The 25,302-nt window shown below is 30.8% G+C and overlaps 2 protein-coding genes, 1 long non-coding RNA gene and 2 other non-coding genes across 6 annotated transcripts; 3 read left to right on the top strand and 2 right to left on the bottom strand.

Annotated features, from left to right (window-relative positions):
• The first annotated feature begins 1,738 nt into the window (after positions 1 to 1,738).
• Positions 1,739 to 1,856, top strand: LOC137813176 (U5 spliceosomal RNA). The gene has a single exon (XR_011081405.1). It is a non-coding gene; the product is annotated as a U5 spliceosomal RNA (small nuclear RNA).
• Positions 1,857 to 4,110: 2,254 nt separating this feature from the next.
• On the top strand, positions 4,111 to 4,229 carry LOC137813178 (U5 spliceosomal RNA). Its single transcript, XR_011081407.1, has one exon. It is a non-coding gene; the product is annotated as a U5 spliceosomal RNA (small nuclear RNA).
• A 2,340-nt stretch (positions 4,230 to 6,569) lies between these two features.
• Positions 6,570 to 7,250, bottom strand: LOC137812667 (uncharacterized). Of its 2 annotated transcripts, none has more exons than XR_011081272.2 (2): positions 7,121 to 7,250; positions 6,570 to 7,021 (listed from the first exon to the last, which is right to left on the bottom strand). It is a non-coding gene; the product is annotated as an uncharacterized LOC137812667 (long non-coding RNA). The 2 variants fall into 2 exon arrangements; XR_016518861.1 differs by having other exon boundaries at positions 6,570 to 7,006; positions 7,121 to 7,244.
• Positions 7,015 to 10,630, top strand: LOC137812666 (uncharacterized). The gene is made up of 3 exons (XM_068614815.2): positions 7,015 to 7,929; positions 9,387 to 9,929; positions 10,227 to 10,630. The coding sequence occupies exons 1-3, from the start codon at positions 7,027 to 7,029 to the stop codon at positions 10,326 to 10,328; spliced, it is 1,548 nt and encodes a 515-aa protein (XP_068470916.2). The 5' UTR covers positions 7,015 to 7,026; the 3' UTR covers positions 10,329 to 10,630.
• A 6,804-nt stretch (positions 10,631 to 17,434) lies between these two features.
• On the bottom strand, positions 17,435 to 21,454 carry LOC137812668 (homeobox protein BEL1 homolog). The gene is made up of 5 exons (XM_068614816.2): positions 21,073 to 21,454; positions 19,913 to 20,921; positions 19,057 to 19,439; positions 18,505 to 18,565; positions 17,435 to 18,342 (listed from the first exon to the last, which is right to left on the bottom strand). Exons 2-5 carry the CDS (start codon positions 20,834 to 20,836, stop codon positions 17,767 to 17,769), a joined length of 1,944 nt encoding a protein of 647 aa, XP_068470917.1. The 5' UTR covers positions 20,837 to 20,921; positions 21,073 to 21,454; the 3' UTR covers positions 17,435 to 17,766.
• Positions 21,455 to 25,302: the final 3,848 nt, after the last annotated feature.

Raw genomic sequence — 25,302 nt, 5'->3', positions numbered from 1 at the left:
CTTTAGATTAATCTTATATCTAGTTTATGTGAGATTTTCAAGATATTCTTCAGTTAAAAATAAGACTTGTCTAAAAATAAGACTTGTGTGACACTTGTAGCATACTTCACGTCCTTACAAAAAGAACCATTTAAACCCATGGTTCATCTTTCTCCTACTTTTCTAAGACAAATTTTAAGAAAACCAGCTCTGCTGTATTTCTGAAATAATATAATACCCGGTCTAAATAAATGATTACTATATTTGTATTAGCAAAAACAATCTGATTTTCAATTCAACATATAGTTATAATGGAAAGTTAGAAAAAAAGGAAGAACCTTAAATGAAAAGATAAAAGGTTGAAGAAATACAAGATAATTCATTCTGTTAATAGTCATTGCATCCATTCTTATGTAACTGAGTGTGTTATTTTTTCACCTTATAATAAGCCTACGAAGTTCTATTCATAATGTGCAAAAACACAGTCAATGTTTTGAAATAAAACTTCCATTACTCCTCAAAATTGAATCGAAGTTAATGTTGTTATAATATAACCTCCTCTCAATTTTCTTTGCTTTATAATTTGGTTGTCGATTTTATTTAAATTCCTCTTGAACTGAAACTTCTGGAAATGATTGATCCCTCTTAAATTATTGGTTCAAAATTAATCTTTTATATATACTTTGTTCAATTTCACTTTCTCGAGATAGATAATATCCTTTAGGCTTTCTCAATTCTTAGGCCTTTTATACTCTCGGTTTTGGTCAAGCTTTGGTATAACTTTTATTTTCACCCTAAAAGTTGCTTAACTCAATTCTAACCAACTTAAATTATATGTACAGAATTGGAACAATCAGATTCTGTTTAATACTTCCAGTTAATAAGTTAAGCCATAGTGATAGATAGAAATGTGATATCATTAGTAATAATTGTCTCAGTTACACACCAGTACCCCTTATTTATAAAATTATGCAATCATTATTTACAATACCATCTTTAAGGCTATATACAAGTTAAGAAGATTTGTTTTGATTCTATTAAAGTCAATTATGGTCATATCAATGCACTGTTGCCAACAGTAATGGTTCAGAGGCACAAAGCCTTTGGAGAGGGCATAGAAAATCCAAGATAATGCAGTCAATGCTTTTCCTTCCACTATTTTGACAATTTCAAAAAACCTCATCAACTTAAACAAAGTAGCTAGCAAGTGAATTAATGTTTAATTCAACCCTCTACAAATAATTTATGAAAAGATTTGGATCAGTTATATAATCTATATTAACTATATCTCGGACATATGTGAGATCTCTAATCATTTTATAGTACAGTCCATGTTTACTCTTTTGTTATTAGTTGAGATTCTTCACTGTAAAACAAATGGGTCTCTTTTTATCGGTATTTGACATAACAAGGAGGTAGCATTCATTCATACCCTTTCTATAGTCAACACTCCTTTATCAGAGTGTAGTAAGAGTTAATAACTTAAAAAAATTCAACCAGATGAACATTCAAGTCCTGAAGACTCTTAGAACAGTAAATTTGTTAGAGGAATGACAAAAAATGAGATGCAAGAAGTATTCAATATGTGAGTGAGAGAGAAGTTGACAGCAGTAGTCTTCAATGAATCAGGAGTAGCACACATTATTCAAGAAAATTAAGTGAGTCTGGTTTCTTTATAGAGCCCACATCGTTTGTTATTTGAAGGGCAGGTACTGTCTGCAGCATAAAATCGAAGGGCCGCTCCTTTTCTAAACCATGGAGCCACGTGTTATAAACAAAGCGAACTATTCTTTCGCCTTTTACTAAAGAATACCGTGTTTATGACACATTAAGTGGCATACACCAATTTTTTAAAGGATTCTTCTTTTGGGAAGGATCTTGCAATTAGTTCTTAACTATTTAATTATTTATATAAACTGCAGAAGTGACTAGAACAAGATTTTTGGACTCTGGTTAGATTAGTAGGTAGTTATAAGTCTTTTAATTATGTAGGATCAATCTTATTTTATTTTTGGATATTATGATGGTTAATGACTGTTGTACTGGGCATTATGTACATAGATTCTGTGGTTAATTTTGTAAGTGGCTCAATCTTGCTTAATTTTGTAGGTTTAATCGTTTTTTCTAGAAGTGACTAGAAAAAAATGTATGTTTGTATTATGATTTTTTGGATTTTATGGCAGGTAATGATTGTGTGTAGACTGTTGTTAATTGTGGGCATCATGTACATAGACTGTTGTTAATTTTGTAGGTGGGTCAATCTTTTAAAATGTTTGTTTCTGTTTTTGGGCTCGGTTATAGTTTGGGCTTTTTCCAGCTTGGCCCATTTTTCTTCTCTTGTTTTGATTTTTATATTTTCCATCTTGCAACACCAATTGTACACACTTTTATGATTAATGAGATTACTTTTTCTTTTTCTCTTTGCTTCTTCCTTCCCTTCTGTATTTCTTTCTCCTTACTAGTTTTTGATTCTAGGATTTTATGCTTGACTGATTCTAAGGTTTTACGCTTCTAAATTTTAGGGTTTTACACTTATAATATTGTCTCGTGTGATTATCTCTGTTATAATCTTTAATATTTTATGACTCTTAGTTGTTGGATGCGAAGTGGTCATTTGTAGATGGATTTGGTTGTTAAATTTTGTTGGTTTAATCTTTTAGTATGTTGTATCTTAGATTATAAGGAATCTTCATGCTTCATCCCAGACGATATGCTTGGAAAAAATAATAGTAAGGACAAAATAGCATCTGAGTATGAAAGGTAGGTAGTGAAACTTGACATAAAACAGTTGAAAGTACCTAAAACGAAAGTTAAAAACATATATAGGATTTAAAATTTCAAAACTTTAAACATGACAATTCCAAAAAAAAAAAGGCAAAACCTGCTTAATATGACCCAACAAGTGGGTGCAGTGAAAATCATTTGTTTGTTTCTTTTAAATAACAATTGTAATGGGTTTGATTGCTTTTACTGTGTGATCACAGACATCAAACATAATCTTCTACTGCCAATACTGCACATGGTTAAAGACCCAACTTCATAATATATATTTTAAGATTTCAAGAAAAGAAAAACAAGTTCTTTAACTTGTCATCCTCCTAAAATTCAACAAACAATACTAGAATACATATATACTACAGTACTTTAAGAACAGTTCTATAATTTGTGCTTAAGAAGGATGGATATATGTAATATTATATACAAGGTTAAGAAGATTTGTTTTGATCTATTAAAGTCAATTATGGTCATATCAATGCACTGTTGCCAACAGTAATGGTTCAGAGGCACAAAGCCTTTGAAGAGGGCATAGAAAATCCAATACAATGCAGTCAATGTTTTTCTTTCCACTATTTTGACAATTTTAAAAAGGGTGCTGATATGTTCATACTGTGATCAATAAAAACATAAGTTAATATATATTTCAATAAATTAATATTTTATTTATTTTTAATCCAAAGTATTATTATATAAGTATTTGTTAAATGTATGTTATTTAGTGTTGATGGTGTTAAAAAAAAATCTCTTTAAAAAAACCTCAACAACTTCACTACTCTTCAGTAAACAAAGTAGCTAGCAAGTGAATTAATGTTTAATTCAACCCTCTGACACTAATTAATGAAAAGATTTGGATCAGTTATATAATCTATATTAACTATATCTCGGACGTATGTGAGATCTCTAATAATTTTATAGTACAGTCCATGTTTACTCCTTTGTTATTAGTTGAGATTCTTCACTGTAAAACAAATGGGTCTCTTTTTGTTGGTATTTGGCATAACAAGGAGGTAGCATTCATTCATACCCTTTCTATAGTTAACACTCCTTTATCAGAGTGTAGTAAGAGTTAGCAAATTAAAAAAAAATCAACCAGATGAACAATCAAGTCCTGAAGACTCTTAGAACAGTAAATTTGTTAGAGGAATGACAAGAAATGAGATGCAAGAAGTCTTCAATATGTGAGTGAGAGAGAAGTTGACAGCAGTTGTCTTCAATGAATCATGAAGTAGCACACATTATTCAAGAAAATTAAGTGAGTCTGGTTTCTTTCTATAGCCCACATCGTTTGCTATTCAAAGAGCAGGTACTGTCTGCAGAATAAAAACGAAGGGCAGCTAGCATTATTAACCATGGAGTCACGTGTTATAAACAAAGCGAACTATTCTTTCGCCTTTTACTAAAGAATACCGTGTTTATGACACATTAAGTGACATACACCAATTTTTTAAAGGATCTTTCTTTTTAAGAAGGGTCCTGCAATTAGTTTAAAATATTTTTGTTGATTAAAAAATAACATTTCATAGTTTATGACTCCTAAATAGGAGTTTGTATATTTAGTTTATTATATTATTCATTTAGTTCAGTTTCTTTAATTGTTACATATTTATTTTATGTTAATATTCAGTAGTTTAAAGTTGTTTTATTTGTAATTGTTATTTTCTATTTCATATGACTCTTGGTTATTGGATTTCTGTTTGAAATTTGCGTATTGATTGTTGGTGTTGTCTTCTTTTAAGGAACCTATGTTTCAACAAAATAATAGTAAGGACAATATATATATATATATATATATTTATATATTGCACACCTTATTATTAGTCTTTAGTGTAGCATAATGAAAGGTAGTAAAATAAAGCAGTGTGAAGTACCTAAAAAGAAAATTAAAACATATATAGGATTACTATATATGTAACTTCTTAATATGACCCAACAAGTGGGTGCAGTGAAGATTGTTTGTTTTTTTTTAATAACAATTATAATGGGTTGATTGTGCGACCACAAACATCAAACATAATCTTCTACCGCCAGTACCTGCGCATCCTTATAGCCCAACTTCATGAAAAAACTAAAAATAATATATATACTATAGTACTAAAATAGTATTGAAAACATGATTGTAACAAAGAAAAACAAGCTGTTCAACATGCCATCCTCCTAAAATTCAACAAACAGTACTAAAATACAAATATACTATAGTACTTTAAGAATTGTTTTGTTTTTCTTAAACATGTCTATTGTGGAAAAACTATTTTAATCAACTTCTATAATTTGTACTAAGAAGGATACATGGAACATTATATAATGCTTGTGGTTGTTCTCTAATTTAACAAAGCATAAAATTTCATTTTACATGAAGTTGGTTAACGCGGACACGCGGAATCTTGGTTTAAGTTTTTTTTTTCTTTATTATAATTTAGATTTTTTTATCCACAATAAAAAATAAATAAATATGAACCATTTTAGGAGTGATCAAATTCTTATACATAACCTTTAACCTCTCCTGAAGACATACTTTCATAAATGTCTATACAGTACACTCCTAGATGATTTCAGAAAAAAAAAAAAAATCACCTAGAACAATCAAAGATATACTTAAGAGAGTACATTATAAAATCATCCTCACATGAACTTGAGAGTCAAGACACCAATAAAAAAAAGAGAAATACACAGAATGTGACTTTGATGTAACCCAAAAAAAATTTATTTGAACAAAAACAAATACTTCCAATACATCTACTACATCCCTTTTAAAGATTACACTCTTTCTATACTTCAAACCTCGTTAACTACTGCAATCTAAATCGCTCCCAACTTCATTATCCTTTTAATATCAAGTAATAAGTTTTATATTTATTTTACTAATAATTTATTACATATTTTTTTTCTAATCAAATTTAAAATTTATTTTACCTGGTCAATTCTATTTGATTACATGAAAAATCATTTAAAAACAACGTCATCACTTTTATATTCTCCGCACAAAATTAGAGCGGTTTTGGATAAATAATTATTCATTTTCTTATTGATTACATCTGATTAAGACAAATTATTAAAAAAATTCTTTTACGGAGACATTATTATTTCTTTTATATATTCATGGAACCTATTTGATTCATTAAAAAATTATATATTAATTGCAACACATGTGAATAAACATGGGTTCACATAATTTATGAAGGGAATAATTTACCTTGAGTCATATTAATATCTTAATTAATATAACACATACGAAGGAATATTTTTCATAGAAGTACGAGCGAAAATTTAGATTTAAATTACCAAAAACTGAAATAATAGAAAATAAGGAAATGTTTATAAGGTGGCAGAAAAATTATACTTAATTTGCGGGATTAACTTAAAGATTTGCATCCAATCTTCAATTATATATTTCCAATTTTAATTGTATGTTTGGGGAAATAATTTATATCAGAGGATGTTTAGGAAAGATTAGGATAAATTAATAATAGATGTTCAGTTTCTATAGATGGAATATAAATATAGTTACAGTACATATATATGCATAATACTTATAATATTTACGTTAAGAATTATTAATTATTCACTATTAATTATAATTATAATTATTAATATTAATATCTCAAAGAATAGTAATTAATAATTTTTTGTATAGTTAGGGTAGTTTCATCCAATATTTTAATGTCATTATTCATTTGCTTAATTTATTCAGAAACTATATGTGAAAAAAATATATTAAAATGGCGATAATGTAATACAATTAGAATTATGAAATATCAATAGGTATTATTATTATTATTATGTAATTTAAAATTATAATTATTTTAAACAGTATCTTAAATAAATTCTATTTTAATTCATTCATATTACTGAGAATAATCTTTTTTATAGAGATAGTAAACCTAGAAAAAAGAAGGTTTTAAGAAATAAAAAAAGGAAAGAGAAAGAGCATTGTTTATAGTTTGTTCCCTCCCACACGCAATAATGTGAGAATATGATCTAACCCTTGGATTCACTGAATTGACCTGCATTACCTGACAGGTGGGCCCCAGTAGAAATAATGGAATACATGCATAGATACACATACCCATATTGTATTTATACGAGAGTGTAGAGTTGAGTGTATTGGAAGGGGTGAGAAAAGCTGTGTTGGTAAGTGGCAGTAGGCTCATACTCCATAATTTGGTTCCTCTTCCTCTTTTAAGATCCAAGTGTGGGCTTTTTTGTTATTTGTTTGTGGGCTTTGAAGGCCCTCTATCGCTTCTCTCTGCATCTGCAATTGCAACATCTGCAATGGGTGAGAAAGAGTCAGAGAAAGTTATTTGGGAAGAGATGAGAACGCCTGCTACCACGCTCATTGCACCAACTGCACACCACCGAACCTTACCTAAGCTTTTAGTCATTCTCGTCCTTTTTGTCTCCGTCACTTATGTCGTCTACACGCTCAAGCTCATCTCAACCCCACGCGCATGCGACCACGTTTCATTCGCCACCGCCACCTTCTCCAGAACCCTCCCCACCGTCAATGCCACCACCACCGTCCCCGCCGTTCCCTCCGTTCTCCGCCGGGAATCCCGCGAAACGAGCTCCGAGGACCGGACGGAGCTCCGCCATGTGGTGTTCGGAATCGCCGCGTCGGCGAAGCTCTGGGAGAAGAGGAAGAACTACATCAAGCTATGGTACCGTGCGCAGGAGATGCGCGGCGTGGTGTGGTTCGACGAGAAGGTGAAATCGGAGGAGGACAGCGACGCGCTGCCGCCGGTGAGAATCTCCGGCGACACCGCGAGGTTCCGGTACACCAACAAGCAGGGGCACCGGTCCGCAATCAGGATCTCGCGGATCGTGGCGGAGACGCTGCGGCTGGGGATGAAGGACGTGCGGTGGTTCGTGATGGGCGACGACGACACCGTTTTCGTGACGGAAAACCTAATTCGCGTTCTGAGGAAATACGACCATAAGCAGTTCTACTACATTGGGAGTTTATCGGAGAGTCACTTGCAGAACATTTACTTCTCTTACAACATGGCTTACGGCGGAGGAGGTTTTGCAATTAGTTATCCTCTCGCCAAGGCTCTGAACGAAATGCAGGACCGCTGCATTCAGCGTTACCCTGGTCTCTATGGTTCCGACGATAGAATGCAAGCTTGTATGGCCGAACTCGGTGTTCCACTCACCAAGGAAATCGGTTTTCACCAGGTTCGTAACTCGCTCACTCCCTCACTCATTGTTTCAAACTCACTCATTGTTTCTGTTACTGTTAATTATTATTTGCAATCAATGTTTTATTTATTTATTATTTGTTTATTACTGTCATTGTCCTATCAAATTTTGTCGGCATTGTTTGGGTTTGGTGGGAGTGGGGACTTGTTTCTTAATTCTGCTTTTTATGCTTAATTTCCCTTAATCTGTAATTATGCAATCCATTGTTAATATTAATTATGGATTTAATCAAAACTTTGGGCGTGACCAGAATTGGGGACTGGGGAAGGTTCTAGTTTTACTTGCGGCTATTCTGGATCCGAGTAGGGATTGAAGTGCTGTCTTTGCTTGTCGGTGTGGAATCGCATTAATTTTTTTAATATATTTGTGCTTTCTTGCTGGAATTTGCCTCCTGTGTTCAATTTCTGTCTAATGGATTTTAATTATCCGCGTTGGCTTGCGGGTGATTTACACCTCCCAATAACTTCTTTCATTCGGCTAATAAGTTTTTGTCTAATATATTGTACTCGTGTGTGTACTTGTAAAAAAATAGTATAGTGTATTAGACAAAACCATGTTTCTTTAAATGATTTTATTGGTAGTGACTAGTGTACAACCAATTGGAAACCTGAATTAGGTGCACTTCATAATTACGACTGGGGCCCATTTAGGGTGAAGGAATTAAGAAAATTAGCAGAACAAGGTTAAGGGTTTGGAAATTTGACAAGACTAAAATATAATTGTAGAAATTAACTTCTCTAGGTACATGACATTAAAAAGCGTCGCGTAGAGGGGGTGGGTCATGGTGCTTCTGCCGTTTCCTTTTGGTTTCTAAAATTTGACTTTAAGCTGCAGATTTATTGGGCGAGCTCTATTCTATATGGTGTAGAAAGTTAGGCGCTACAGATTTTGACTAAAAACAAACTAAGTTTTCAGTTGTTTTCAAAGTTGTGGAGACAATTAAGAGTTTTGAGTTGTTTTCAAAGTTGTGGAGACAATTAAGAGTTTTGAGTTGTTGTCAAAGTGGCGGATGGTAAAATGCTTTTTCTCCTAACTTCATATTGCACTTTAAAGAGTAGAGACAGCTGCTTTAAATTGTCATTGATTTTTCCGTAGTTTTCTTCCTAGGTGATTTTAATGGGTTTTTGTTAATATGGTACTTAAGGGCATTTGTTAATTAAACAAAAAAATTATTACTATGTATTAAACTATTCTAATTGCTCCAAAAAGAGAACATTAGTTTATTTATAATTTTCAAAACATGAATACTTTGATCATTCACAACCAACTCTAGCATTTCATAATTTTCATTTCGTTGAACAAAATGGCAAAGTCATGATGATTACTGTAATGGTTATGGACAAGGAATTGGTGTGTAGTCTTGCAAGTGTATATTTAAATATTTAACCATTCTGATAACTTCCTCACTGATTGCCGCTGATTTATTGAAACAGTATGATGTGTATGGAAACCTGTTTGGCCTTCTTGCATCTCATCCCGTGACTCCATTGGTGTCACTGCACCACCTTGATGTGGTTGAGCCAATCTTCCCCAACGTGACCCGAGTGGAAGCCCTTCAACGGCTCACTATACCAATGAAGCTTGACTCAGCAGGGCTCATGCAGCAATCCATCTGCTACGACAAATCAAAAAGCTGGACTGTTTCCGTTTCGTGGGGTTTTGCTGTTCAGATATATCGTGGTGTGTTTTCACCACGTGAGATGGAAATGCCTTCGAGAACATTCTTGAATTGGTATCGAAGAGCAGATTACACTGCATATGCATTCAACACCCGACCAGTTAGCCGAAATCCATGCCAGAAGCCTTTTGTATTTTACTTTTCCAACGCAAAATATAATTCTACAATGCAACATATAGTGAGTGAGTATGAGAGGCATCGTGTTCCTCACCCGGAATGCAGATGGAAGATGGCTAGTCCTGCTGCACTTGACAAAGTGGAGGTATACAAGAAGCCAGATCCGTATCTATGGAATAGAGTATGTTCTTCTCTGACTCTCCTTAAGTTCAATATTATACTACTACCAACACGTGAGGGTGATTATAAAGTTTTTTTCCACAAAATTAATTGGTAATGTTAGATCTGGATCTATAGGGGTGGCTTACTACTTAATACTTAACTCCTTTACTACTTTTACTTAGTACTTAACTCCTTTACTACTTTTCTACTAACCTGTTTTTAGTATTTTTTTAATTAACTTGCAAATACTTGGCAAAATTTGTTGGCACTGACATGGGAAATTGATTTGGGTTGGTTTTGATAAATATTTTGGCAGTCTCCGAGGAGAAACTGTTGCAGAGTGAAGAGGTCGAAGGAGAAAGGGAAGATGGTGATTGATGTGGGTGTGTGCAGTGAAGGTGAGCTAAGCGAGACATAATAGTGATGTTAATGATAGTGATAAATTACATTAGGGAGGAGGTATTCTCGTGGAGTTTCTTGAAAAGCTTATTTCTTTATTTATTGGGTATCTCAGTCTCATGTTGAGAAATTTTTGTAATTTTTCCCTGGGATTCACTGAAAAGGAGTGATAGTTGGGGAAAGGTCAGTGACAATGTACAAAAAAATTTGTCCTTTAAACAAAAAATGTAGAGGGGATGACAGAGCCAGATGTGTAATAAAACTTGTAATTTACTTGCCATTCAAGAGAATCATCATGCTTAATGCCTCTTCCACACTTCACTAAGTTTGAACTTTTATTGCTCATGTCGCTTCTTTTTCATAAAAAATAAAAAATAGAAGAAAGTTCCAAATCTTATGCAAATAAATCATTTACTTTTCCAAATTTTTTCTTTCTTATATCTCCATATACGAGTATCTGATTCTTCATTAGTATTACAGGGAATACAGATCACTAAAATAAGATGGTAACAGATCTGCTTGCCTTGCACACTAAGTTGTGTTGTCTTCTATAATACAGCTGTTGAGTCACATGATGAATCAAAACAGTATATTATCAATCACTAGGAATCTTTCAGAGACAGAGGGCCAGTTTGTTTATACAGTATAATTAATTTTCATAGAATTTTTTTTATATTACTGAATTAAAATGTGTATAAACTTTTTAATCAATTAATTTCAATTCAACTATTTTTCTATTAAAAACAAATGAGAAATAAGTTTTGAACCACAAAAGAAGAAAACGCGCAATCAAATATACTACGTTCTATTTAAACCCTAAACTCCACCAAAATTTATGAATACATAAATGGCAAAAGAATCTTCAAGATTGAAGGACTAAAAGTTGCCTCCAGTGGAACCCACCTTGTCTCTAATTTCAATCATTCACTTATTTTTGAAAACAAGTGCTTATAATTAGTTCTGAGTTCTGCTGGATTTAAATGGTTTCTGTTATCTTAAACAAATGAAAGTATAGTTTAACAAATACTACTTTCAAATGCAAAAGCAAAATCACCTTTCCTTAAAAAATAGTTTTAAAAGGGAACTTTCTTTTTTCTTTTTCTTCTTTTACACCAATATCTAAACTCGGTTGTTAACTGATTTTAGTGGCTTTTCCTTTAATAATGGAATCACCAACACCGCACTTAAAAACCACACGAAATGATAGTTGTTTTTTCAACCTACCTCACCCAACAATTTATCATTAGTGCTACTAACTCATGCTTTAATTGATTTGTATCTTTAATGACCCCTCTTCCTCCTATAATACATGTTTCATGGCACCAAACCAAACCCTAAACCCTTTCACATTTCCCTCACTCGAAGGACCACAAAAGAAACCTATTCCAAACAACTAGCTGTCGTACATCATTATAAGCCCACTACAAAACTAGGTTCATGACTCTATACATAGGCCCATTACAAGAGAAATATTACATACCTTTATTTAACACGCTTCCTACTATTTGTTAAAATTTATAGAAATTCATAAATTTTAGTCGACTCATTAACTTATTAATGATTTTTTAATTTTTAATAAATTTGACAACAATAGATGTGTGTTACAAAATTAAGTTGGAAAACACATCGAGTGAGTTTGTTTGAAGTTATTTATTTAATGAAATAAAAATAAAAAATATTTGTCTAATATGTGGTTTTTAAAACTAGTAGTTCTCCATCCATTTTAATAAGTAAATACTATCTACTTTTTAAATAAGTAATTATATAGAACAAATTTATTACAAGTTTAAAATAAACTACATCATTCTTGTGATCAAAAGTTGAAAATACTTAAAGTTAAGAATGACAAATAAATTTTGTATGGATATTGTTTGAATAAGTTTTAATTTTGAGAAAGAATCCTACCTTTATCATTTATGGGTACGAGTAATATCTAATTTTTTAAATTGAATACAAGAACATGTATATTTATTACCTCTTAACTTCATCTATTTTGATTTTTAACTTTTTTTCATCAGAATTTTATATTTGTTTTTTCTCTCATCAAAGTCTTAATTATATATATATATATATATATATATATATATATATATATATATATTCTCAAATGATATATTGAATTTTCAAGTAACATAAACTCCAAATTCATTTAATCAAATAGTTTATAAGACACATATTTAATTATTTATACTCTATTTATATATTTTTATTTATTATTTACACAATAATGTTTGAGTCAATTTCCAGTGTTCAATTACATAAAATAAAATCTTAAATTAGTGGGTATATACATAACTTAGCTTATTTATTCACTTTCACTCTTAATTTAGTTTCATTTAAATAAGTTTTGTTTCATTACAACATTTTGTATTCTCTCTCAACTTCATTTAATATCTACCAAGTTTAATTGATTTCCAAGTATTTTTTCTCCCATCACAAACTTTACTACACATTTTCTTCTATATATGATTTTTATGTGTCTTGCATTTCAAAAATACAATTCTCAATTTCATCAAATCAAATATTTTTAGGAAACACATTTGATTTTTTTAATATCAATATTTTCTTTGTTTATTTTTATTATGTAAGAATGTATGACTCTTAATTTTTACTTAATTTTTAAAAGAATAAAATTGAATTATTGATGATTCTATACTACTCATATTGGAACTGTTTCGATCTTCTAATATAATTATTGTTTCTTCCATTCAACCTGTGTTTGTATTTTGCAAAGTTTGATAATTTTAATTTTTTTCCTAATCCTTTTTATAAGTCTAATCTTATCACCGCAATTTTATAAAGATATTTCATTTACTTTATAATAATTTATTATCATGAATTATTTTTATCAGCTTCAATTATAGATTATGGATTTAAGTTCAAAAGATGAAAGATACATCTAAATTATAATTATTATTAGTTTAATTTTTTTCTATGTGCAATTATGTTAAGATGATTTACTATAATATTTTAGTATAAAGAAGAGTAAGGAAATATATATAAATAAAAGTACAAAAACATTTGAAGAAGGTGAGACAAAACTTCATACTCAATATAAAGTTACTAATAATTAATTAATGAGAATGTTATTAGTCTCCCCTATTTTAGTGGTATACTTTCTATATTAATGTTTATGGACCACTTTGTTGGAGATCATGCTCCTCTTCTTCAGCACCACTCATTTATAGATCTTAATCAATAATTCACTCTTGTTTTATTTAGTTTAAGAAAATTGTGAGAGGATATATGATTTTTTATTTAATTTTAGATTTTGTGGTAGGGGGGAGCACACTGGTAGAAATTCAGACAGTTATTTTCATTTAACAATATAGTATAATCTATTAATTTATTAACTATACACTTTAATATAAAATTAAGATATTATTATAAATTTTATTAATTATACTGCAATATAAAATTAATATATTATTATTAATTATTATCACATTGAACTATATTATTTAAGATGTCATTTATTAAATAATAACGATATACGTTATTAATTGTTTTCATATTTAAAATATAATATAATAAATTATTAATTATATACTTTAACATAAATTAAATTTTATTAATAAATGTATTGCTATATTTAGGTGTATTTTTTTAAAAAATCATTAATTGAGATAAGAACATATACCTTTATGATATTACTGATTGACATGAGCTTAAATAATGTTAACAAATATATTTATTCTAAAATAATATATTAATCTAATATACACTATTAATCTAATAATGTAATAATATTGACTAGTATATATATTTATTTAACAATATATTAATAACATATAGTTAGCACTATGATTACTTTAATATTAAATAAGTTATTGATATTATAAAATTTAAATTAATAATAGAAGTATTCATTATTGATTCCACTTTCTCATGTATTCGTGTTCGATATTCTCTCCTATCCATTCAGGACTTTCTCTTATAAACCCTCGTATCAAATTAATTATATTGAACTTTAAAAAATTCAAATCATTTTAAGAATTAAATGTAATTTTTTAAAATAAATAAAATATGCAGTATTAAAGGTAATATTTTATTGCCATACTTAATTATTTGTTTTTTATAGAAAATTCTTTTACGCATAAATTATTGCCAAACAAACATACATATAGACATATTACCTACTAGTTTGGACAGGTGTGTTGGATGGATAGTATAACCCAATCATATACACTATAAGAAAATCATAGAATAGAAATCAATTTTAGAGATAAAAAAAAATAGTTACTATAATGACTAAATTAGATATCTTTTATAGACTAAAAAAATTTTAGTTTCCAAATTAGTTTTTATAACAACTAGTTATTTTTTTTAAATTGATTTTTAGTCAATGATTTTCTTACCGTGATAGGTGTCTTCATATCAATGAGAGCAGTAATTGAGGTTTTAAGATAATATAGTATTAAATATAACAAAACTATCATACTTTTTAAATAATCCATCAAGAATAAAACATGATCTTCATTGGAAAAACTATTTTAATAGTAGCAAGAGTATCAACATACTTTTTGATGTCTAACAAATACTAATAATGATTTTGTCTCTCTTTGGTGAGCGCAATTGAATCTTGAGTTTTGATTCTTGATCTATTTTAATATACACAATATAATAAGTATAGTCTAAATATGAGTTAAAAGTACTCATTGTATTGTTGTGTCTATTTGTCAATTGTTTTCTTTCCCTTATATAGGATAGTGTTCTCCCCCTTCTCCTTATATTTGATCTTATTATTGGCTTAATTTAGTAATAAATGTTGTCTCCTCCTATTTAAGTTTGATTATCCATGATCCCTGGATTGATTTGCACTGATACAACATTAATGTCCTTAAATATGAATAACATTAGACGACTTGTTCATATGCAATATTGGGCTTGACCCATGATGCTACAATATATCTCTACAAAATTGAAGGTTTGAAGTCATATCTCTACAAAATTGAAATTGGTGTATGGTTGTGAAGATCATAGAAATAGTAAGCACAAGCAAAATTCATATTAGTTGTATAAAGGGATAAATGAGTAAACATCCTAAAGCCAACCCTCTTTCTTCTTATTTCTTGAGAAAACTAAGGGGTGTTCATTCTCCCTCTCCCTTCTCTTTCTTACATTTTCCTTGCAAAAACATAGATCCAAACATGAACAATGTCATACCTTTCTCCACCTTCATTTTTTCGTCTAGACTACATATGAGGAAGTTAAAACATATATAGGTATGACCTAACAAGTGGGTGCGTATATAATTGTAATGGATTTGATTGTGTACATAACCACAAACATTAAACATAATCTTCTACTATCAATACTGGTCATAATTAAATGCCCAACTTCATAAAAAAACATAACATTCTCCTTCTTCAATCGTGTAAGGATCAAGACGAGATAAGATTGAAGTAACAAAACTATCATACTCTTCATATGATCTATCAAGAATAGTTTCAACATGATCTTCATTTAAAAAGGCTACTCCAATAACAACAAGAGTATCAACACACTTTTTGATCTCTTCAGATTCTATCTTTCTTTGGTGAGCACAGTTTAATCATGACTTTCTTGATTCTTGCTCTATTTTGAGACGCATAATACACCCTTAACTTTGGACCATATTGGGAAGGAAGAATTGATATCAATAATCTTTGTAAGAATGAGAGTAGACATTGAAGCAATGTGTCATGCAATAAGAAGTTGATCTTATTGCTCGTACTGAAGAAATTTCGAATTCACAATGATTTTCACATCTCCTGTATACGTGTATTTGAGAAGAGGATCGTGATTGTACAAGAATTATGTGAACTTGAGACTATTGACAATAATAAAAACTTGTTTTCATATACGAGAAAATTATCATTGTGCAACTCTATATATATAAGAGGGTTAAAAGTATAAAAAAAAGAAAAAAAGTTCAAAGCACATAAAAAGAATAAATCAGAGGAAAACCATGACCAAATCTTAATAAACTCTATATACTAATTTACAAAACAAAAAGAATAGAAAAAAAATTATATTATCATAATTCTCAAAACATAGAAAAAAAAAACTAATATATAAGCATACAAATACTATATTGATATAACAATAATTATTTATTACTAACAGTTACACTATATTCATAGGAGTTGATCTCATCTATTGACAGTAATTTATGTGTAAATTTAGAATCTTTGCAATGAACATAATTAACTTCTAACTAAGATTGAAATTGCATTACACTGTCTTAACACAACCATAACAAAAATATATCAAAACTTTTTTATTTTTGAATATTTTAAAATAATATTTAATTTAATCAATATAATAATTAATTATTTTTGTTTTTAAAATTAATTTTTATTTAATAATTTTTTTAGTGTTATATACATGTGTTTATATATAAGGAATAAAAAAAGATGGCTTTTAATAAAACTAAACGTAAGAATTTTTATAAAACTTGAAGTGAATAAATGAATTTGAGTACATTAAAAGTTAATTTATTTTACAATTTCTTCCTATAATATTTCTTAAAAGGTTTATTGAAACAAAAACTTGTAACCGTTGTTAGAGAGCCATCTGACATGAAAATCCAGATAGAAGTTGGAACTAATTATAACTTTTGCATCTTCGAGCATTGTTAATTAAAACAGAAAATGTAGTATACACACCAGATTTATCATGGCATAATAAGATCGAGTAATGAAGGAAATTAAATAAAGACGAGTGCAGAAAGGGTATCGATGATGAAGCTTTAAAACAAGTTGCAGTGATTAAAGAGCATGCATGATGCATCTGGTCTTAAAAAACCCTAGCTAGTGCCTCCTACACTGTTGTAAAGATATCATTTTAATGGCGAAAAAGAAGGGGCACCGTTGAACCAATCATAAAACAGATATATCATAAAGCAACCAATTCTTATTGGCACCAGAAGTTGTACATCTTCCACGAAGTGAACAAGGGACCACACAACCCTTCCAAATTATCTTTGATATTTTTCCACCTCTTCTTCTTCTTAGCATCCAACCCAAAATCATTTATTGTCCTTTTACAATATTCCTTTATTTTCGTCAATAAACTACAAATATCCAAAAATTCATTTATTTTCCATCAACAAAAACACCTTCATAAAAACAACTAAAAAACTACATTCACAACATTAATCAAGCATATACATAATCTTGAATCAACCAGTTGAAGATTCAAATTCCAAAATAGAGGAGGCATGCTCGTGATCAATGCCTGTTCAAAGTTTACATTATCTAACTACAAGTGTAGTGTAGCTGAAATTCTATATATATATAATTAACTATGTACTATATATATATAAAAGCTAGTTAATTAACTAAAGATGAACACTAATCCTTCTACTTTAAACTAATTTCACAAATACTACTAGCATATACTTAGTTACGTGAGATCTAAATCCACGTCCTCCATGATTGAATTGAGAGTATATAATTTGATTAATGATGATATCATACCAAATCATGGAGCAATTGTGTCCCCATGAGATTCCTATACGGCATGTTTTGTCCTTCGCCGTCCAAAAGAGAGTACTGAACTGTTTGACACTCTTCTATCTGGTCCCGTGCGTAGAACATCGAGCTCTGAGTCGCTGGCGGGAACGCTAAACTCACCACACTTTCACCCTGCTGCTGTAACCCTAGCGTCAACGACACGCCCCCACCAACCACGCCGGAGGAGTGCTGCGCGTACGACGAAAAGTCAAGCTCCACCGACCCGAACGCCTCCGCGGGATGGCTGCTGTCGTTCAATTGGTTGTCGTTTTGGAGGCCTTTGCCGCTTTTCGTGTCGTTTTTGTGGTCCGTGCTGGTGACCATGGACGACACGCTCTCCGAGTCAATTCGGAGGAGCCGAGCCTGCGTCGGCTTCTGATCCTCGCGTGGCGCGTTTTGATCCCCCTCGGGATTGGCGCCTCCTCCCTCCGACGATGCTACGTCGTTTTGGTGTTCCTTCTCTTCTTCCAAGTACATCTCCTCCACCATGGGCTTCCACAGCCTCACCCTGGCGTTAATAAACCAATTCGAAACCTGCTCCCAAATTCCACGCGTGTCGGTGTCACCAAACCATATTAATTAATTGATCTATTCATTTTCAACTTTCAACTTGCGTGCATGTAACAGCAACGATTAATTTAGTTACGTTAACGTTAATATTCAAATGCAAATGAATGAAGATATATGTACACGTGCCTGACTTCTGGAGAGACCAGTTTGGCGGGCTAGGATGTGTTTATCGACATCACTTGGGTACCTGCAAAGGTTTTTCACCCAAACCATTAATTAACACTACATGTGACCTTCGATGGCACGTAGGAGTTACTAATTGATTAATGATTAGAGATAACTGTGGTGGGGCAAACCGGGCCCTACGTAGTGGTTGAGAGAAAGAGGCAATTCGAAACATTGTGATTATAATTTAATGTACAAAACAAAAATAAAAATCGTTCAAAATAAACTGACAAAATACCACAACATGGAATCTCAATGGTGATGCACAGAAGCTACCAAATTTAATTTCAATTCACGTGGTTTTTTACTCGGGCACGAATCATTCATTCAGATTCTACACTGTGCCACCATCAACTGCCAATGGCTGTTCTCGTCTATTGATTTGGAGAGAACATTGATTCCTTTGCAAAATCTATTCTGTAGCTTACTTTTTATACTCAGTTTCCTCATATATGCACAGCAATGAAGTGAATAAAATAAGAAGAGGATAATAGTAGAGTATAGAGGAATTACGGATGAAGAAAGTGCTCGAAAAGCCAAGCCCGAAGAACTGAAACGGATCGTTCGGGAAGGCCACGTTGGGGTCTCCAGGGATGAGTTTCCATCATGCTAATTTGTTGAAAGGCCCTTTGTTGTCTGAGTGATCGGTCAATTATTTTAAGCCTTGGTGTTTCGCCCCTTGTTGTGCCTGGTGCAACGGGATCCTTCTCTCCCATAGCTTTTCTGGTGGCTTGAATTTGGTCCATGATTCCATCTTTCAGACACCTAAAATGTCTAGACATGGCTCTCAAAGCCAAAGCCGAGTAAACTGTGGCTGCCCCGTTACCCGCCACTGCTTCAAAGGAGGAGACCACACCCTTCATTTGGTTACAGTAATGTTTGTATCTTCTATCAACCTTCACAACAAAAAGCGTGAGCAAGTGAAAGAAAAGTAATATATAAATTTCACTTTGAAAGTTACAGCCACCTCGGAATTGAATGAATCTTTGCAAGATTTTCATTAAAGTAACACAAACATAATGAAAGCGAAGTTGCTAAGAAAAGGTAAAAGGCAAAACATTAGGGGGTTTGGTTGTGAGGATAAATAAAAAGGCTGAATTGTCACGAGTTTGCATTGACGAAAAGGCCCGCACCAGCTGCTTAATTAGTTCACGAATCAAAGTGGAAAGACCCCAATCCCATCAACCACACCAACGAAAAGTTAAGAACATGGATTGTGACGGGTAATTGAATTGAAGTAAATGCATGGTTTTTACTCACTTTTTCCATGTTATGTGGAACAATTACTCAAAAGATATTTCCTTGCCAAGTACAAACTCATCTCTTAAATGAAGCCAAACAAAAATAAGAATATTTGAAACATATGTACCTCTTCCAGCATCGAGAGCAGCCTTGTCTTTCTCTTCTGCAGTTCCACGAACTCTAGAGAGCTAAGAGAATGGTTCTTTGAGGAACCGCCACCGTTGTTACCCTCTTCCCACTTGTTCTTTTGAGAGTGCTTCTGCTTTTGCACATCATTTTCCTTTGTTCCGAGACTACAAAACTCGTTCAGAAGGAGCTGTGCAGGCACCAAGAACTTGGAGTTCTTGATTAGAAAATGCCCCTGATAAATATTTGCAGCTTTGTTAGGACTCATATACCCGTCTTGCAACATTTGTTGTTGCTGTTGAGCATTGATTGATTTTCCAAAATACCCCTCTCTTGAAACAAAATCAGAAAGATGCTGATGATGGTTTGTTTGTCGTAGCTCAAAAGATTGCAACCCAATACTCGAAGGGTTGGTTGAACTAAGCGAGAGTGAAAGGCCTTGACTAGGCCTTTCGTTGCCTTCACAAGGGAACACGCACCTTAAGGAAGAATCATCAAGCATTAACCTGTTCTCTTGCCACGGGGCAGAATCATGGGCACCACCGACTATTAAATTTTCGCTGCTTGTTTCAGAAATCCCTGATGTGAAGTCTTGCTTATTACTATACTCATGCTGGTTATAAAAATTGCAAGAAGAGTCGTTCATAGTTTTGGAAGAGGAAGGACCCGCGTGTTGACTTGATTTGCCGAAGAAACTTTTCCACATGACCCCGTTGCTTTCACTGTGTGGATGGAGGTTCTTGGAAAACCCTATCATCTCCATGCCAGTGGTGAGGTTGAACATCTCTGGGTCGGTCACAAAGCCTTGGATGTGGTTCATCAGATGGGGTTGGAGAGTTGGGCTGTTTGATGACACATCTGAGTAGAACAACCCAGTTGATGAACCCATGTCCTTGGATTTGTCTTCACACAATTGCCGAGCCATGAAATTAAACTCAAATACTGTTTTCACTTCTTCTTATAATCTATGTCCCCAGCAACACCTTCCGTTTATAAGGGATGTGATTATCCTACAATAAAACAAAGAAATAGAACCCCTCCAATATAGTTAGAAAGCAAAAAAATGAAATTTTATGTGTGTATGTGTATGGCTCATGACTTGTGAGTATATATATTTTGCTTGTTTGAAAGTGAAACAATTGAAAAAGTGGAAGATCTTACCTTAATGGAAGATAAGTGAAATAGGAGGATTAGGGTAGGTGGTTATTGGATGAGAGTGGTGGTGAAGGTGGTGGTGATGTTGATGGTGAAGCTGTGGATGAGAATTGATGAAGAGGGTAAATTAGAGGGGAAGTGGAAGGTGTTTTTCCTCAGTGTTGTGCTTTAACAAGGCAACATGAGGGTACCATGAAAACCAACCTAGGAAGAAAGATGAGATATACTTCCTCAGAAATAGAAGATCAGATAGGGGTGATGATGACCTCCTTGCTATGATCATCATTGATATGCCTGCTGCTGCTCCAGTGCTCCCCCCTCTCCCTCTCTCTCTCTCTCTCTATACCTATGAAGAGAAGTGGGTCAATGCAGAAAGATATATTAATACACAGCCCAAACAGTCTTCATTTAAATGCAAAAAATATCAAGGAAATTTCCTCAATTATTTCTTCCTAATTATAAAAAAAAAAATCCACAATCACTTAAATTAGTCATATTAAAAATTCATCTTAAATTGAATACAATATTTTAATCTTCTATAAATATTAATAAATGAAAGCTTTTCATTTCATAATTACTTATGCATTGCTATAATACTTAATGACTTATATAATTTAGTTGTATAAATTAATATATCTCACTTTATATAACAATAATGTATATAGGCTAAATTCTAGAATAATTCAGTTTGAATGAAAAAGAAATTAACCTCAAAGTACACGTAACATGGACCAGCAGCAACAACATAATAAAGTAAGATCGTCCTTTGCCACATATATGAAACTAACTGTGTACAAGCCGCCGCATGAGTTGTTCTTTCATTTGCTAACACATGATTTTTCACAATAATATACAATACACATATTTTTTTACAAAACTCCTAATTTTACTGAAAATCTTTTTTTAATTTGTCCTTTTATGTTTTTTTATTCTTAAAAATTGTAAAAGATAATAATTAATTATATATATAAATAAGTGCGCCCGCGCTGCAATACCAAATTAACAATAATGATTTGTTATTGTAGGCTCCGTCGAATTGTGGAAAGCAATTATTTTTAAAACATTTATAAAGGAGAAAAATAAAATAACTTTTTCTGTAAGTGGAAACTATTTTCTTATCTTAACTTTGTTCTGTAAATAAACTTAATTTGCAATGTTTAAATTTGAAAGTGTATTATTTAAAAAATGGGAAAAGGAAAAGGGAAATCTTTGTAGGGAACGAATCCCTAGATTGAAGTCATTCCTAAGTAAAGTGTTATACAGGCTTTTTCAGATGGGTTTCAGTGAGAAGGGTAGGGTTGTGTTGGATGAGTTTGGTGGGTCCTTATATGTTGTTGTTGTCTTCCTAAACAAAAGCTACCTTACTTATTCTCTTCTGTTATATGTCAACACAGATAAATAGCTTCAAGCTCCTCTGCTGTACTATCCATAACTCTATACCTCATACACATCAACTATCAAATATTTTATCATTCATCTTTTTACTTTCTTCCCAACACAAAAATACACTTTATTATTCACAATTTTAACTCACCATTCCATGATAATACAAATGGTCAGATTCAATACAGAAACTGTATATGTATGTATGTGCTTGGATTTTAGTACAGTATGTTTCTCTAAACGGAAAATGGTTGCTCATCACTGCTGTTTAATTACACTCATCAGGAAAACAAGAGAGACAAATAAATATATAATAACATAAATTATATATCTGTTAAGTACTACAACAATCATTTTATTAACTATATTGAACATATATTTTATATTTTTGGATATGTCTAAAATCAATTTATAAAATAGTTTTAAGTAATAATTTAGATTTTTAAATTAATAGGGCATTCTAACCTGTTGGAAAGATGTTTCAGTCTAGTCTATTTCATTTAAACAAGGTGTATATTATTTGTTTAAGCAAGAAGAAGATAAAAAATCTGAAAATATGTAATATTGGAGATCTCGAGGTCAATCTACAAAATATATAATTGAGGATAATTCTAATCTTTGAAATCAGAATTGAATTTAAACTCAGTTTTTAATAATAAGTTTTTTAAACACAATTTATTTAATTATATAATTTAACATTTTTACATAATTCTTTTAAGTACAATTTATTTAATTATAGTTTAACCCTTTACATGGTTGTATTGGAAATGTTTTATTAATAAATGCCAGCCATTTAGAATATGGGTTTCAACATTAGTTATAGGGTGTAATTGATATAAAATGGGACATTTTTTTAAAATATTATTTTCTTTAATTTTTTCACACAAAAAATAATCATATTATAAATTTTGGTAGGTGAGTAAACAACAATAATAACAATAACTTAATTTCTCAAATTTATAAAAAAAACAAATAAAAATATTCAAATCTCAAAACTTAAAATATAATATGCAAATCCACCTGAAAGTCGTTCAGGGAGGGGTGTTGGTCATGGAAAGGAAGGAAAAACTTTTAAATTAAGATTTAATTGATAACACAAAATGCTTTTAAAACTTAGAATTTAGAAGAAAAAAACACTCAAATACAAAATGTTAGGTTAATTTTAATTAGACATCATTAAACTCTTAAAACTATACAATTGATTATTTGCAAAGGAGTTGAGTTTCCAATCAATTGACTTAGGTTTAATCACTTTAGATACTAAAATTTCAATAATGAAGTGAATCGACATGTAATTTGAATATAACTTATAAATTTGACTTGTACGAGGTTTCATGACTTGTACAAACTAAAATATGCATATCTATCAACTCTTCAACAATTTGTATAGAATTTTATTTTTTTATTTTAATTGAAGCAAATACATATAACTTATTCCCATAAACATGTAAATTTGATACACTTGCTAAAATACTTAATAATGTTTGAAAAAACATAAATCTTATGCTAGATTTGATCTTAAGGGTGAGATGAGATTAAGGACGAAAATGGTAAAGCATTATATGCTTATAAAAGCTTACTTAAGTAGTACTTTCTTAATGTTAAATAAAAATATCTCGTATTAAGTGATGTTTTATTTTAAATAAGTAAAAATACAAATTGAGATCAAACAATTATTTATTATATAATAGGAAAAAGAAAGTTTGTGCCAATATAAGTAGTGTGAAAAAATATATAAAACTTTCAAGTGAAACTCGAAAAACAATTTTTAAAAGCCTTTATCACATATTTAATTCACTTTCAAAATATTGCTTCCCTAAAAATTGTTAGATCAATAATCACTCATTATATTAAAAATTAAATATAAAATCTAACTCAATCTCAAAAAACTAATTTTTTTACCCTCATTTATATATTACATAATTTATAAAATATTTTATTTTTAGTCGATAAAAATCTTCAACACATTATAAGTTCGGATGTTTTTAAATCCATTCATACAACTTTTTTTAGTTTTAATCTAATTTTTTGTTTAGTTATATTATTTTGTATTTTTTATGCTTGTATGACCACTTTTTATTTTTATCTTTTAAATTTATAGAATATGATATAAACACTTAACTTTAATTATTAGGGAATTATTAGACATCTTTAATTCTTTAATTTACAAAGTTTATTTTGGAATTTGAGAAAAAATAGTATTACAATAAATTAATTTATGAACATTTACTTGAAAAAATAAATTTAAATAATTGAGTGGATTAATAATATACATTGAGTATTAAATGAATTAATAATTTATATATTACATGAGAGGTGATTTAATAAGTTTCAACTCTAATTTCACATTCATATTTACCTACACACTTTACATGTTTATTGTTTAATAAAATCACAAACAAGTTATATTATTTTCCCTTTAATTTTATTTTACTTGAATTATAAAAAAAAACTATTTTTTCACTACTTGAATTAATATGTAAAAATGTATATATAGTATGTTGATTTATTTTAGGATTGATACTTGAATCTATGTCTATTTTAGTACTTATTAACATGGCACGCTTTGTTGTTAAAATCTTTAATTGTTAGTGGCTTTTCACAGTTGATGTTGGAAATGAAGAAGGGAATCAAACGACGAAAGAAACAGATAAAGAGATATGTAAGTTTGTTTTCTCGAGAAGGACTTTAATGTCAATTCAATTTTATTTTTTTTAAAAAAACTACTTATGTTTATATATATAAAAAAACAGTAATACTTATAATATAAGATAAAAAAAATATTATCAGTAGCATTAGGACAAAGTCCATATAGGAAAATCCATTTAATTTTATACTTATTATTTTAAGAAA

Source organism: Phaseolus vulgaris, chromosome 2 (genome assembly GCF_051622355.1).
Source record: "Phaseolus vulgaris cultivar YP4 chromosome 2, ASM5162235v1, whole genome shotgun sequence".
In the NCBI taxonomy this organism is placed as follows: Eukaryota; Viridiplantae; Streptophyta; class Magnoliopsida; order Fabales; family Fabaceae; genus Phaseolus; species Phaseolus vulgaris.
Note: the sequence above shows the minus strand (reverse complement) of the source record. Positions and strands in the feature narration are given on the sequence as shown.

Coding starts and splice junctions, on each gene's coding strand:
- LOC137812666 (XM_068614815.2), top strand. CDS start 7,027: ATGGGTGAGAAAGAGTCAGAGAAAGTTATTTGGGAAGAGATGAGAACG. Junction 7,930..9,386: donor AGGAAATCGGTTTTCACCAG/GTTCGTAACTCG, acceptor TTATTGAAACAG/TATGATGTGTATGGAAACCT. Junction 9,930..10,226: donor ATCCGTATCTATGGAATAGA/GTATGTTCTTCT, acceptor ATATTTTGGCAG/TCTCCGAGGAGAAACTGTTG.
- LOC137812668 (XM_068614816.2), bottom strand. CDS start 20,836: ATGGCTCGGCAATTGTGTGAAGACAAATCCAAGGACATGGGTTCATCA. Junction 18,566..19,056: donor TTCGAGCACTTTCTTCATCC/GTAATTCCTCTA, acceptor AAACCTTTGCAG/GTACCCAAGTGATGTCGATA. Junction 18,343..18,504: donor CTGGTCTCTCCAGAAGTCAG/GCACGTGTACAT, acceptor ATTTGGGAGCAG/GTTTCGAATTGGTTTATTAA.